The sequence below is a fragment of the Amphimedon queenslandica genome, unplaced genomic scaffold (genome assembly GCF_000090795.2).
Source record: "Amphimedon queenslandica unplaced genomic scaffold, v1.1 AMPQUscaffold_13522, whole genome shotgun sequence".
NCBI classification, from domain to species: Eukaryota; Metazoa; Porifera; class Demospongiae; order Haplosclerida; family Niphatidae; genus Amphimedon; species Amphimedon queenslandica.
The window spans coordinates 278,838-292,003 of NW_003546242.1; the positions used below are offsets into that span (position 1 = coordinate 278,838).

The 13,166-nt window shown below is 34.7% G+C and overlaps 2 protein-coding genes and 1 pseudogene across 3 annotated transcripts in view; 2 read left to right on the forward strand and 1 right to left on the reverse strand.

Annotated features, from left to right (window-relative positions):
- Positions 1-1,599: 1,599 nt before the first annotated feature.
- Positions 1,600-7,014, reverse strand: LOC109582962 (multidrug resistance-associated protein 4-like). Of its 2 annotated transcripts, XM_019998088.1 has the most exons (13): positions 6,898-7,014; positions 6,744-6,854; positions 6,115-6,233; positions 5,777-5,991; positions 5,650-5,739; positions 5,433-5,596; positions 5,131-5,256; positions 4,839-5,085; positions 3,476-3,514; positions 3,226-3,424; positions 2,959-3,129; positions 1,766-1,965; positions 1,600-1,705 (listed from the first exon to the last, which is right to left on the reverse strand). In XM_019998088.1, the coding sequence occupies exons 1-10, from the start codon at positions 6,951-6,953 to the stop codon at positions 3,338-3,340; spliced, it is 1,254 nt and encodes a 417-aa protein (XP_019853647.1). In that variant the 5' UTR covers positions 6,954-7,014; the 3' UTR covers positions 1,600-1,705; positions 1,766-1,965; positions 2,959-3,129; positions 3,226-3,337. The 2 variants fall into 2 exon arrangements, with proteins under 2 accessions (XP_019853647.1, XP_019853687.1); XM_019998128.1 differs by lacking the exons at positions 1,600-1,705; positions 1,766-1,965; positions 2,959-3,129; positions 3,226-3,424 and adding an exon at positions 3,613-3,847.
- A 76-nt stretch (positions 7,015-7,090) lies between these two features.
- LOC100634216 (probable RNA-binding protein 19 pseudogene) lies at positions 7,091-9,522 on the forward strand (annotated as a pseudogene).
- A 3,413-nt stretch (positions 9,523-12,935) lies between these two features.
- The window catches only part of LOC105312107 (origin recognition complex subunit 5-like), a 3,385-nt gene continuing 3,154 nt past the window's right edge, over positions 12,936-13,166 (forward strand). The window contains exon 1 of the mRNA XM_019998174.1: positions 12,936-12,998. Coding sequence (XP_019853733.1) covers positions 12,936-12,998 — 63 coding nt within the window. The remainder of the gene's footprint in view (positions 12,999-13,166) is intronic.

Below are 13,166 nucleotides of genomic sequence, written 5' to 3' on the forward strand. Positions count from 1 at the left end.
TGCATGGTGGATAGCTAAGCATGAGCATAAGACAGAGGAAATGTTTAAAGATCACTTTGATGATGATCATTTTCGAATGTGTCTGAGGTTTGTGGCAGGTCTAACTCACCTTGAACATGAGAGCTATCAACAGTATTTTAATAAACAACAACTTGACTTACAGTGTGAGAGAGAACCATTGTCTGGATTTGAGACCTGTCATCTTTCCTACTTCTATCAAAACCCTAAGATTGGACAATTTGATCATATCAATTCTGATGATTTTGATGATGTTCTCATTCTTCTTCAACTCCTGTATGAATCACAGAACACAACATTATGTCAAGTATTAGCACAATCAATCAACAACCGCTCACTGTGTCTAAATATGTGTAGTAGCTATAAAGTATCATTATCATCGTTTGACTGGTTGTGTCTCAGTTATTGTGTAAACTATTCCAATACAACATGGAATCACTTGCACCTGGGGCCTGTATCTAAACAATCACTATCAGTCTTCACTGCTAACCTAACCACTAATAACTCACTACAGAACCAGTGTATGAGACTGGAGGCATGGTTGGATGAAGTTACTGATGAATTAATGCACAAATTATTACAATCATCACTTCTATACAATATTCAGGAGTGCTACTGTGAATTATACAAAGGTCAATATGTTCCCTGTCTTGTATTGTTACAGTTTTTTGTATCTTCCTCAATTGAAGATATTGCACTTATTAATGGATAATCCTACTATACCAACAGTTGACAATACATACTGCTCAGGCAAGTGCACTGAACTTGAGAAATGTATAGAAATGAATTCAACACTACAAGAAATGAAGATTGAATATAGTGGAAGGAATGAAATAACAAGTACCATTATCAGTGTCATTAGAGGAGTAACAAGAAATAAAACAATAACATCATTAACAATACATGATCCTCTTGCTCCTCCTCCTCCTCTATGTGCTGGAGTACTAGAGCAGTTACTAAAGGACAACAACACATTACAAGCTCTTTCACTGTACATACCATATGAACTCCTACTATCAACACTGAATATAGTAGAGGTGAACACACCACTGACTGCTCTAGGGATAAGAGAATGGAAGAGTAGTAAACTGATGACATCATCACTCCTTCCACATATAAAAGGATTACACTGTCTGATACTACATGATCCATACTCACCACATCTTCTATTTCTCTCTCATCCCAGTCTACAGACACTTTCTTTACCACTAGACACAGCTGATAGTGCTATTGAATTATTTACTATTCTAAAAACCAATACTACACTTAAAGCTCTGAGTGTGAAGATAAAGGAGGATAGCCGAGTATACACCAGCCACATTAGTCTGGAGGAGGAAGGCACCAGCAGTATTGATATAGGTAGCTCTTCATCTCCTCTTATTCTTAAAATGTTAATGCAAGATCTACTGACAGCTTTGAGTGTTGTGATGGTATGTAACAGTCTACAAGACATGCTCACACACAACCAAATGCTGAAATACCTTGAGATTAATAATGACATAGATGTTCCCAGTTCATTCCTGTCGTTCCTAACAACTGGTCTCAGACACAACACCAGTCTACAGCAGCTGAGTGTATCCATTTCACTGAATGAAGAGATATTAAAAACTTTTATTAATGTTATCTCTCGAAAGAACAATCTCACAGAACTTAAAGTGAACTTCACACTAGATCAGTCATGCAGTAACTGTAGTGGGGCAGAGAAGAAACAAATAATGACACCGTTGTTTTATGAACCAGGTACTACCTGCTGTTACTAACATGTTACAGTCACATACAACCATCAAACTACTGAGGATAGTGTGTAGAGATATTAATTATGATTCATCTCAACCTAACTGGATAGAACTAGTACAACATACATATGAAACTATCTACATTCATCCATCGCTTGAATATATTGAGATTAAAGCTGGAATCACTGCTCCTCATCTCCTGGTGAATACTCTTAAAAATAAAAAGAAGATATTGATTGATAGACACAGAAAAGAACAACCACACAAACTACTACCAATAGTGAATATCGATAAAAATTAATAATTATTTTTATTTTGAGTTTTCTGTTCATTTTTTGTTAGCTCCCTTCTTCTTGAAATTTTTGCCTCCTTGTACATGTATAAGGAGAGTACCACTGTACTGTAGTGGAAGAAAAGCAGTAGATTAAGTTAGAGATTGAGACAGATAGCATGGTGAGGACCTGGTCTGAACATAGATATGCTGCATCAAGTGGCTGCATATCTCCATCATAGTCTCATGAGACTATCAATCCACCATGTATTCAAACTGTTCATTTAAAATGTCTAGAGTCATTGTGAAAAATCTTTTCAGCAAAGCAACAAGCAATAAAATTAAGGAGCAATTCTCTAAATGTGGTCAGGTAATCAATACATTGAAGTACAAATACAAATACGAATACAAAATACAAGTGAAAATGAAAATGCCACTATATCATACTTCATCAGGCAAATCTCTTTTTGTAAATTGAACTGAAAAAACACTCAATAATAAAACCTATAGCAATATAATATTTACTCAATTCACATGGTATAGTTTTACCCTACAGTATAACACTCATTATGGTTTACACTATTGCTAACCTTTACTAGTCTTAATACAGAGTGATATTGCTCAAGATATTGAGTCTGATGTGATACCGTATAGCGGTTTTTTTTCGAGGATAATGAATTTCACGAATGACCCATATCCAGAAGTTTGCGGAATTAATTTTCGCAAATTTCCACTAATCTGCCATCTTGTACCATATTAAATTGATTTCAAGGAATTTAATTTCGCAAATCATGAAAAAATCTGCAAAATTTTTTATCCTCAAAAATTTTCCGCTATATGGTACTAACACTACACACTTTTCTGCTAACAGTTCACAAACTCACCTTTGAATTACATACATGTTGCCATGCATCATTAATGCACATTGCTTACTTTTCAAATATAATGTCTACTGACAGCAGAGTCTACAGCACTTAAAGGATCATCGAGCAAGCATATGTCAGCTTTTCTATAGACAGCTCTTGCTAGATTGATTCGAGCCTTTTCACCCCCACTGAGTATTATTTCTCTCTCTCCCACTAGTGTCATGATATCACCATTCTCCTATAATGATATGTCATATAACAAAATAATAACCTAGTCCTACGCCTACGTAAAGCATGGGTGAGGCTAATAACGTTAATAAAAAATGAATGCTACCTTTTCAAGAGCACAAGCATGCACAACAGTCCTATACCATTCCTCTTCATATGGTAAACCAAACAGTATATTCTCTCTAAAACTGGTTGAGAATACACACACCTCTTGATTATCATATGCCACTGTTCCTCTCATTGATACTGTAACACTTAAAACTGGTAGCTCCTTCAATAAACACTGCAGGCTGCAGCAATGAGGACTATGTAAGAAATACAATAAAAAACCATAAATGCATGTATTAATATCATACTTTTCCAGATCCAACTGCTCCTACAACAGCTAGCAATGGCTACATACAAAAAATAGCAGCAATTAACAAAACCTCTATTACAAATAATTCAGTATAAGCATTTTAATGAAAGTGTAACACATGTAGATGTTAAGAACCTGATCAATATTAAATAGATATTTTGTAACGTTGTATCATCAAGACTCATGGACCATGATGCCATCACTGTGATTCCATTAGCATTAACATCAGTGCTTAAAGGCACTGTAAGTAGAAAATCACCATATTTATTTTTCATTTATAAAAATAACATGGCAATCATTATAACGTACATGTAGCTTAAAGTGTACATTGATTCCTGAATGCCTCTAACTCTGGTAGTAACAAAAAGACCTATTATTTGTTACAGAATACAGACATGGGGTCAGTCACATTTAAAAGTAATAGGCAAAATTTTGAAGCAGCTGAAATTTGATAGAGATTTACAGAATAGACTTCACCGAGGGATGCGGCAACTAATGCTCAATATAAGTTAAGTTTTTACTATTAGTATTACCCATGACTCAGGATTTCTCACAGCTAGGATTCGGCATAGTGTTTAGCTTCTTGTCAGTGGATTTTAAAAGTTGCAAATATCCCGTAATGGTATTTTGTCAAACTTTATTAAGCATGACAAGGATTTTAATTTCCTTCTCTGATGCATATACGTGTTTTTATGTTGGGTAAAAAGTCTGAGCTCCTTCTGCTCAATGTGATCATAATTAAGTTACTCTAAAATTGAGCCAAATACCATGCACTGTAGTAAAAATACAGGATATTTGGCCAAATTTTGTCAAAAATGACTGGGAAAAAATTCTCCATTAAACCTTTTTTGATACGAATATATGTCCTTATATTGTGTACAAAGTGCAAGTTTATTTTGACTAAAATAAAATATTTAAAAAAATTTTAAGAGTTGCTCAAAAATTGGACCAAATGCATGTACTCTTTGCCAAAAACAGCTAGATTTTCTATGCATGTATATGTCGTTATGTTGTGTACAAAGTTTAAGCTTATTCTAGTCATAATTGAACTTTTGTGCTCAAAAAATCTGGCTCAATACTTGCATGTATATAAATACATGTAGTACTACATCCAAAGTGCCAAAAACGACTAGAAAAAAATTTTATGTTGCTATAATTTTCTGATATATATGCATGTTTTTATGTTGTGTAGAAGGTTAGAGCTCATTCTAATCAAATTGGGATTTTTTATGATTTTTTATAAAGTGCTTTATATGTCAGCTCATGAAGCATGCCTTTTAGCTGACATCGAATGCTTGTGGGAAACCCAGCTATGACTATAATTAATTACAAATGTAATAAAATTAATAACCAATAATTACTTTAATTCTCTTGTATCCAACCCGTGATTCAAGCAGATACAGAAGTGCCTGTGAAAAATAACTAAATGTAAAGCGGAGAAAGATGGTGTGAGCAAAGACACTGTACACAATCCCAGGAGTTAAGTCACCTCCAGTCAGTAAAAATACAGAGAGCAATACATATATTAACAAGTTGTGGATTCTGGTAGCATAAGCAACACTCAACTGCTTTACAATAATGCCTTTAAATACATCCCACACTTCCTCCCTACAAAAAAGCTCAAGTTGTTATCACTGTAATAGTTATGTGTACCTTCTTATTTTACAGACCAGTTGACTAAAAGCATATTCCCATCCATATACTTCAATGACTCTAAGTCCACTGATTATCTCATTCATAACTTTGACTCTTCTATCAGTAACTTTAGCTGCTTTAAACCTAACATCATCACAGTAATAGTTATATACGCAATTCTAGATAATCAGTGCCAATACAAACTTGCTAGAAATTGATACAACACTTACATTTATTGTGTACTAATAATACTACATGTACTTGATGCATAAAAAGAAGAATGTAACAAAAAGACAAAACAAAGCAAGTTATTGACAAACCTAAATATTGAGTAAATAACAGATAAAGAGATTAATACTGGCAGTGATACTAGTATCACTCCAACAATGATCATGGAACTCCACTGTACTTTTAAATATAAAAGATATAGCACCACAAATAAATGAATGGGAAATACCAAAAAGAACGGAAAGTATAATATGCACTAAAAAAGCAACAAAAAGGATGTAACACAAAATATCATAAAATTTATCTAACTTCATCAAAGCGATGGACATCATTTGAAGCTATATTTATCACATGGCCCATAGTCACATGACTCAATGTGCACTGACTTAAGGATAATACCTGATTAGCAAAAAAAAGTAACAATACACAAAATTACTTTAAAATAAATGGCATTGGTTAGAAGAATCCGGACCATTCCTCCAAATTTACGACCAACATAAAACACCAGATTAAGAAGGATCAGAAAGGCAGACATTAATATAAGGAGAGCAGCATAAATATATACATTATTAGTATCCTCTGGTGTAGGAGTCTCAAGAGAGAAATAATCAGTTAATAAACCCAATGTCTCTGATTGTACCATAAATACAGCTACTTATTAATAAAATCAAGATGATCGAAAGGAGGGAGAGTGAATACTGGAGAATTGTAAAGACAACACCAATTATCATCATATAAGTTGCAGTACAGTTTCAGCTATAGGATATAATAAACTTACCAGTAGTAATGCTAGGAATTGAATTAGTAATGATCTCCACCAAAAACACTTCAGTATCACCCACCACAGCCTTACATTAGCTGAGCCTCTAGTTGATAGCTCGTTTGACCAGTATCTATCAGTAAAATAGCAAAAAGAAATTACTAATAAAAGTTTCCCAGCTCAAACCTAGTCTCGTGTAGCCAAACCCACCCTCTGAGTCTCGCTATGTGAGACTGGTTCCAACCAGGGGCATCAGAAAGCTGTGGCTGCATGAGTGCAGGGCCAACAGGCTACTCTAGGATAATGGGTGCATTTATTATTATTTCATTGACAGATTGACTCAGTTAGTGGGTGTACCGTATAGCTTGAAATTTTTTTATGTCGATATATTCGTGGTTTGCTCCTAGTGGGGCAATTCGTGGTTTAAATTTGTAGTTGACAGTTTACATAGCCTGTAAGGGGATGGGACTTCAATGATTTCATGGGTTTAAATTTCATGGGCTGCCCAGAACCACGAAATTTATATTCTACAAAAATTTCAAGCTATACGGTATCTTGGTCAACAATGGGTGCCAGTGCGCCCCTTAAAAAGTCCTTGCCCACACCTCCCTCCTAGCCTAGTTAGCTAAAATTTGTAACTTACCCATTGAATTTCTCATGTAGATACAATGAGTCACATTCAAAAGGATGAGGATACAGGTCAGAATGAGCCAGACTTCTGCGACAACCAACCCATAGCAAAGGATCAACCCAGCTATTAAAAAGACATAATAAAAAGGATAGAATTTTTGTCTTACCAAAAGAAGAGTCTGCATATAATATTGTACTTAAAATATTTTCTATAATCTTTCATCCTAGCACAGCTAGGTTCTGCAGCATTGAATATGGGTGCGGTCTCTTATGACAAACCACGCCCTGAGAACACACCCACGTGCGCCCACGTGCTCAAACTCACCACTTGTTCAAGTGTACTTTATTCAAGAACCAAGATGTCCAGAAATCCAGAATCCTGGTGAAGAACCTTCCCAAAACATCACAAACTAAAATAAAAGAATATTTCTCTATATGTAGTCAGGTAATTAAAACATTGACGCAAATTATTTTGAATATATTTGCAAATATGCATGCTAATGCTTTTACTGTGTGAGACCCAAATCCATGATCACTGTTGATGAGCGTATGAACATACTTAGCACCAAGTTGTCTATATGTGTAATATACTACTCACAGTAGCTATAGCATGTATAGTTGTGTATGTACATGTGATGCATGTATTTCTCTTTTATAGATAACAGACGTTAAATTGATGTACACTTGTTTGGGCACCTTCCGTAAATTTGCCTTCATTGGTTATTCTGATACATTTTCTGCCCAAAAGTCTATTAAGTACTTCAACAATACTTATATTGGCACGTCAAAGATTGAAGTCATTGAAGCAAAGTCTTTTAGGGACTCTTCCATTCCTCATCCTTGGAGCAGATATTCTACCGGCAGTTTGACTAATCAGATTTATGTAAAAAAGAGGAAGCTCTCTAAAGACTTAAGTATTGAAGAAGAGGTACAGAAGAAGAGTAAGGGACTTAAGCTCAATGAAGACGTTCATCAAAGTCAGTTAGCATCACTTGTCAAAGAACTGGAGGAACTAAAATCAGAGCCTGGTTTTATGGAGTTTCTTGCTGCTAATGAGTGTGGGCGTTCCTTAGAGACGTCGTCAAATGAAGGGAAGGGCACCTTAGAGGATTATAAGAAAATGACAAAAAGAAAGGAAGTGGTATTCAGTCAAGATGAAGACAATAATTGTAAGAGACTATTATTACTTTGGTTATTTAAGTCTTTACTTATGCACAGGGTTTCCCACAAAGCATACTAAGTGAGCTAAAAAGCTTGCTTTCTGGGCTGGAAAGCAGTACAATACAGTACATCTTGGCATTTGGAACAACTTTAAAATCTAATTTTTATTGGAATCAGCTCAAAGTTGATACACAACATAAGGACATGTATGTGCATTAGAAAAAATTATAATGAAGAATTTTCTCCTAGTAATTTTTGACAAAAATATTCTGACGTGGACTTTCACTAGTTTTTTTAGCAACTTTAAAATTTTGTAAAAGTCTAAACTTGATTGGAATTTATTCAAACTTTCTACATAATGTAAGTAGTAAGTACATGTGTGTACTATAAAAATGGGAGAAAATTTGGCCAAAATCCCTCTACTGTAGTATACGAGACTTTGGCCCAATTTTTGAGCAAATTAAAAAATTCTACAAAGATGAACTTATCAGTATCAGTTCAAACTTTCTAGACAACATAAGTACATTTATATGTATCAGATTCAGATAAAAATGGAAAAATCTTTTTTGAGTAACTTTAATAAATTTATTAAGAAGTTCAAATTGGATTGGACTCAGCTCAAGCAACACAATGAGATGCATATGTATCAGAAAATGGAGAATTCTCTCCTTGTGATTTATATTGAATACCGTGTACTATAGATAGTATAGTGTCTTTGGCCCTATTTCTGACTTAACTTGATAAACTACTTACAAAAAGCTACATGAGCACTATGCCAAAACCCTATGGGAAACCCTGCTTATTGATGTACATGTATGTTTTACTTAATATACAATGTATGTGATTTATTGTGTATTCTTTTTATTGTAGTAGAATGAGTTCCTTCCTCAATCTCTGATCTAGAGTTTCTTAAATCAAATGTTGTCAAACATGTAACAGATGAAACAAGAGAAGAAGAAGAGAGAGGAAGAGAGTGAGCCACCCCACCTCTCTTCCACACCATTAGTATGAGAGGCCTCCCTTATGATGCATCAGAGAAACATGTCCACAAGTTCTTCTCTCCAATCCAACTATCAAACATCAGACTACTGAAAGATGATAGGGAGAAGTGCAGTGGACTGGCCTTTGTTGATGTAATGAGTGAGACTGACTTGAAAGAAGCAATGAAGAGAAATAAAGGAAGGATGGGTAGACAATTTATAGGGCTACTGGTGGACACTGCGTCAAAAGAGAAGATTGTTAAAGAGAAGAATGAAAGGCCCTGGGAAGAGAAGGAAGATGAGGAGACTGTGGAGTCAATAGCAGACTCAGGTCGACTGTTGATTCGTAATCTTCCATATTCAACTACTGAAGAGGAACTGACTGAGTTATTTGAAGAGTATGGTCAGTTATCTGAGATTAATTTACTGGTTGATAAGAGCACTGGATCCTCCATTGGTCTGGGATATGTAACATTCATGTTCCCTGAACGTGCTGTCAAAGCATTCTCAGAATTAGACGGTAAAGTATTTCTTACACTTGCTGCCCTCGAAACCTCCAAATAAGGAAGCAAGTGTGGTCAAGAGTAGTGGTTCTGAAACACAGTTGTCATCATTTAAGTTGAAACAAAAAGAAAAATTGAAAGCAGAGGCTCGGAGCTTGCATAATTGGAATGCTCTGTTTGTAGGATCTAATGCTGTTGCTGATTCCATTGCTGATCAGTTTGGTGTGAGAAAGAGTGAACTATTGGATCTTCATACAACTCAGTCACTGGCTGTTAGATTAGCTCTTGGCGAAACAAAACTTGTCAATGAAACCAGAGAGTTTCTAGAATCACACAGTGTGAAGCTTAACTCGTTTGATACTGACAAAGATGAGGTTACAAGAAGAAGCAAAAATGTTATATTAGTGAAGAATCTCCCGTTTGGTACCAGCACTGAAGAATTAACTGAATTATTTGGACCCTTTGGTTCTCTGTCTCGTATCATTCTACCTCCTGCTGGTATATCAGCTCTGGTTGAATACTCCTCTTCCTCTAATGCTAAAGTAGCTTTTAAGAAGTTGTCATACTGTGAATTTAAGCACCTTCCACTGCCACATTATTCGGGATTTATTCCCAAAAATTGCCCTCATTGACAAAATGGCTGCCAGTAACTGAGTGTTTTTCATATTTTTAGTGCTGTCTTTGTGGCTTCAGGTTGTTTGGGTACTTGTTTGCGTGAGTTGGGTCATTGATTGGACTAAAAGAAACTTGCATTAGGTATTTTTACTTTCAGACTGTCATAAATTATGTCTTTTATACTATGACTGTCATGTAGGATGTATCTTCTTGTTATGTGTGTGAGACAATGGGCTTCTTGAAGATCCTGAGTTATAGTCATTTCTTTCATTCCATCCTATTCACTCAGTGATGTCAGAACTGTACATGTAAGTAATGCGCCTGTCAATTCTAAGCCTCAGTACCATGATGGGGAATATAGTGGGATTTAATAAGGGGTTCGTCACTCTGAGATGGCCCCAGAGTAGGGATTTTGCTTCAAGAAGGCCTGTTGGAAGACTTTGCTAGTAAGACCAAGTTAGTTTTGAAAATTACAAATTTTACACACTTGAACTGAGTTCAGTAGCACTTGAGTAGTAGTTTAATAGGGTCCTTTAGTAAGAGTTGGTATAGGATTTGACTAAAGGGGGTGGCCCCAGAGGTGGTGATTCTATTAATTAATTCAAAACCCCTACCGTGCCCCACCATGGCCTGTAGTGGGGCTTGATACCTTCAATGTAGATGTCTACTATTTTCATATACTGTATAGAGGGAAATATTTGAAAGTGCAAATTTTCGAAAAAAATTGAAATGGGCTTTAGAATAAAATTTAGAAATTAAAAATTTCATACAAGTGCACATATGTGCGTGGTTTTTGACCCCACCCTTCACACGTGAATTTGTATGCTCAAGGGAAATAAGATGAAAGACGTACCAGCTTTACTGTGGAGGCTGACAGGGGTCCCTTGGGGTCATGGAGGACTGTACCAGCACTATCACACTTGAGATCACTTAAAGTAACAGAAAAAAGCCATTTTTATGGGCAACATGCAATAATAGACGTGGTTGTCCACGCCTGCCAAAATTTAAATTTTTCGAATATTTAAATTTTTGCACAATCTTTCTCAATTTGAATAATGCGAAAATTTTCACCCTTCAAAAGTTTCCCTCTATAAGGTAATTATTTTGATAGGCATTTTACCTTGCTGGCAAATTGGAGCACAAGAGGCTGCTCACGAGTTTTTGCTTACACTTGTAGTAAGAGCTCAACTGCTCAAGTAGGTACTATTTTGAGGTGTAAGCTGTATATAATTATAGTTATTTTTGGATTCAGTATAGTATGGTTTTTATGCTCGTAAATTTTTTATTCATGCATTAAATAAATAAAGTGGTGATATATTCCTCTTCTACAGTACTTTTGCATTCTCAAACCATTTTCTTTCTTTTTTAGTTTTGTAGTTTCGAATGTCACAAAAAGCTAAATCAGTTATTGTTCATTGTCGTGGACCAAACTCTGGATGCTGTATTTCCATGGAGATGTTTGTAGGATTATTTTGTGTTCTATTGTTATTATTTATTTTAATTATTTCTTTAGGTTTCCAAAGTCACGTTACACTTGATTACATTAGTAGTATTTTAAAATTAGGAAGAATTGTGATCATTAATGATCTTATTCTAAATAGAATATTGGAGATGGGTGTTGAGCTGTTGAGTATGTTGTTCAAAATTGGTATCGTATAGCTAGAATCCTTCATGGCTCAAAATTATTATGAATTTTGCAATTTATTTAAAATAATTCACGAAAATAAAATTGGCAAAAATAAATTTAATGCATTTTGACATGGCCAAAAGGCAGAAAATTGTGAAAATTAAGGATTTTTGGATGAATTTGTGAAATTGTTGGGCCATGAAAATTTCTTGCTATACATTATGAAATTTATTTGTATTGCTTAACCCTCTGGTTAAAGGGTTGTAAATACGTATATGTGGCTGAACGAAATCTTCCCTGGACTATACTAGTTGTGCAGTTGGTTTTAAATGTAAAGTAATTGCGATGTAAGTTATACTGACTCATTAGTGACATTTATTGTTAATAACATTAGTAATACATGTACATCATTCCTTATGATTACTTGAATTTTTTTAATTTTAGGGAATACATTCAGAAAAGGTGTTATAGTACTTACAATGTATGAAAAGAATGTTGAATATAACTCAATTAAATACACGGTAAGCAAGTGGCATCACCACAGCAAAAAATAGTGTTAATTGTGGCATATGTGTACCTTGTAGCTTGACATTTCTGTGGCCCAAAATTTTTGTGAATTATTTGCCATAAAATTTACATTTACACATTCTGTTTTTACGGAATCACAATGCCTTTTAATGCATGTCTGTTCTAATTTTTAAGTATTCAATTTCTGCTTTTTTTTAAATCTGAAAATTTAGCAAAAATTTTGGGCCACTATACAGCATTTGCAATCAAGGTTTATTTTTGAATTAATTTTTTTCTTTTAACCAGATAACATTTCACTTGACACTACTTCATCTTACACCATTATATTTCCAGGTCAGTAATAACTATTTTTGCTGTATAAAATTATTTTTGTTTCTGTAGAATGACATTCCTAGCCAGTTATTTTTAGAGATGAAAATAGGCTATAAAATTCTTTGTAAACAATAATGTGAAGTACTTTTTTACATTTATTATTAGTATTGCTTATTCCTTGTAGACTAAACAGAGTAAACTGAGAGCAAAAGAGTTGTTGAGCAAGCAATTGTTTATGTTTCAACTGGTTTTTATTTTATTGCTTGATTTATCAACATTATAATTATTTTATTTGAAGTACAATAAAGTCAGTATTGCGCATGCGTAGCTTCCGTCCACGCAAATAATTGGATCCATTCGGCATGTTCTTCAATGTCGTCCTCCATTTTGACCATGTGAAAACTTGATTAGTGGTACGGGTCTGTTATTCCATTATTATACCAATATACCATAGATATTGGAGTACAGGAATATCAAGTATGGAAGAGGAGGGAGTAAAACTAGAGGAGGAAAGATATTTAGCTGGTGAAGATAGAGAAGAGGTAACCAAAAAAACATTTGGCCAATTAATTCACAAATATAGTTAATAAGTAACGCAGTTGTGTTACTTACAATGTAGTAGGAATCACCCCAAAGCAATACGACTGCCACAACTTTCAGTGCAGTCTTGCTATACCAGGAAAGAGAGCTCCTGCGCTACCAAACATAAA

What these genes read in the sequence shown, in the direction of transcription:
- LOC109582962 (XM_019998088.1), bottom strand. Translation starts at nt 6,953, where the DNA reads ATGAAAGATTATAGAAAATATTTTAAGTACAATATTATATGCAGACTC. An exon ending in ATGTCCATCGCTTTGATGAA is followed by an intron (nt 5,597 to 5,649) that starts GTTAGATAAATT and finishes TTGCTTTTTTAG; the next exon opens with TGCATATTATACTTTCCGTT. An exon ending in TTGGATACAAGAGAATTAAA is followed by an intron (nt 3,515 to 4,838) that starts GTAATTATTGGT and finishes TTTTGTATGTAG; the next exon opens with CCATTGCTAGCTGTTGTAGG.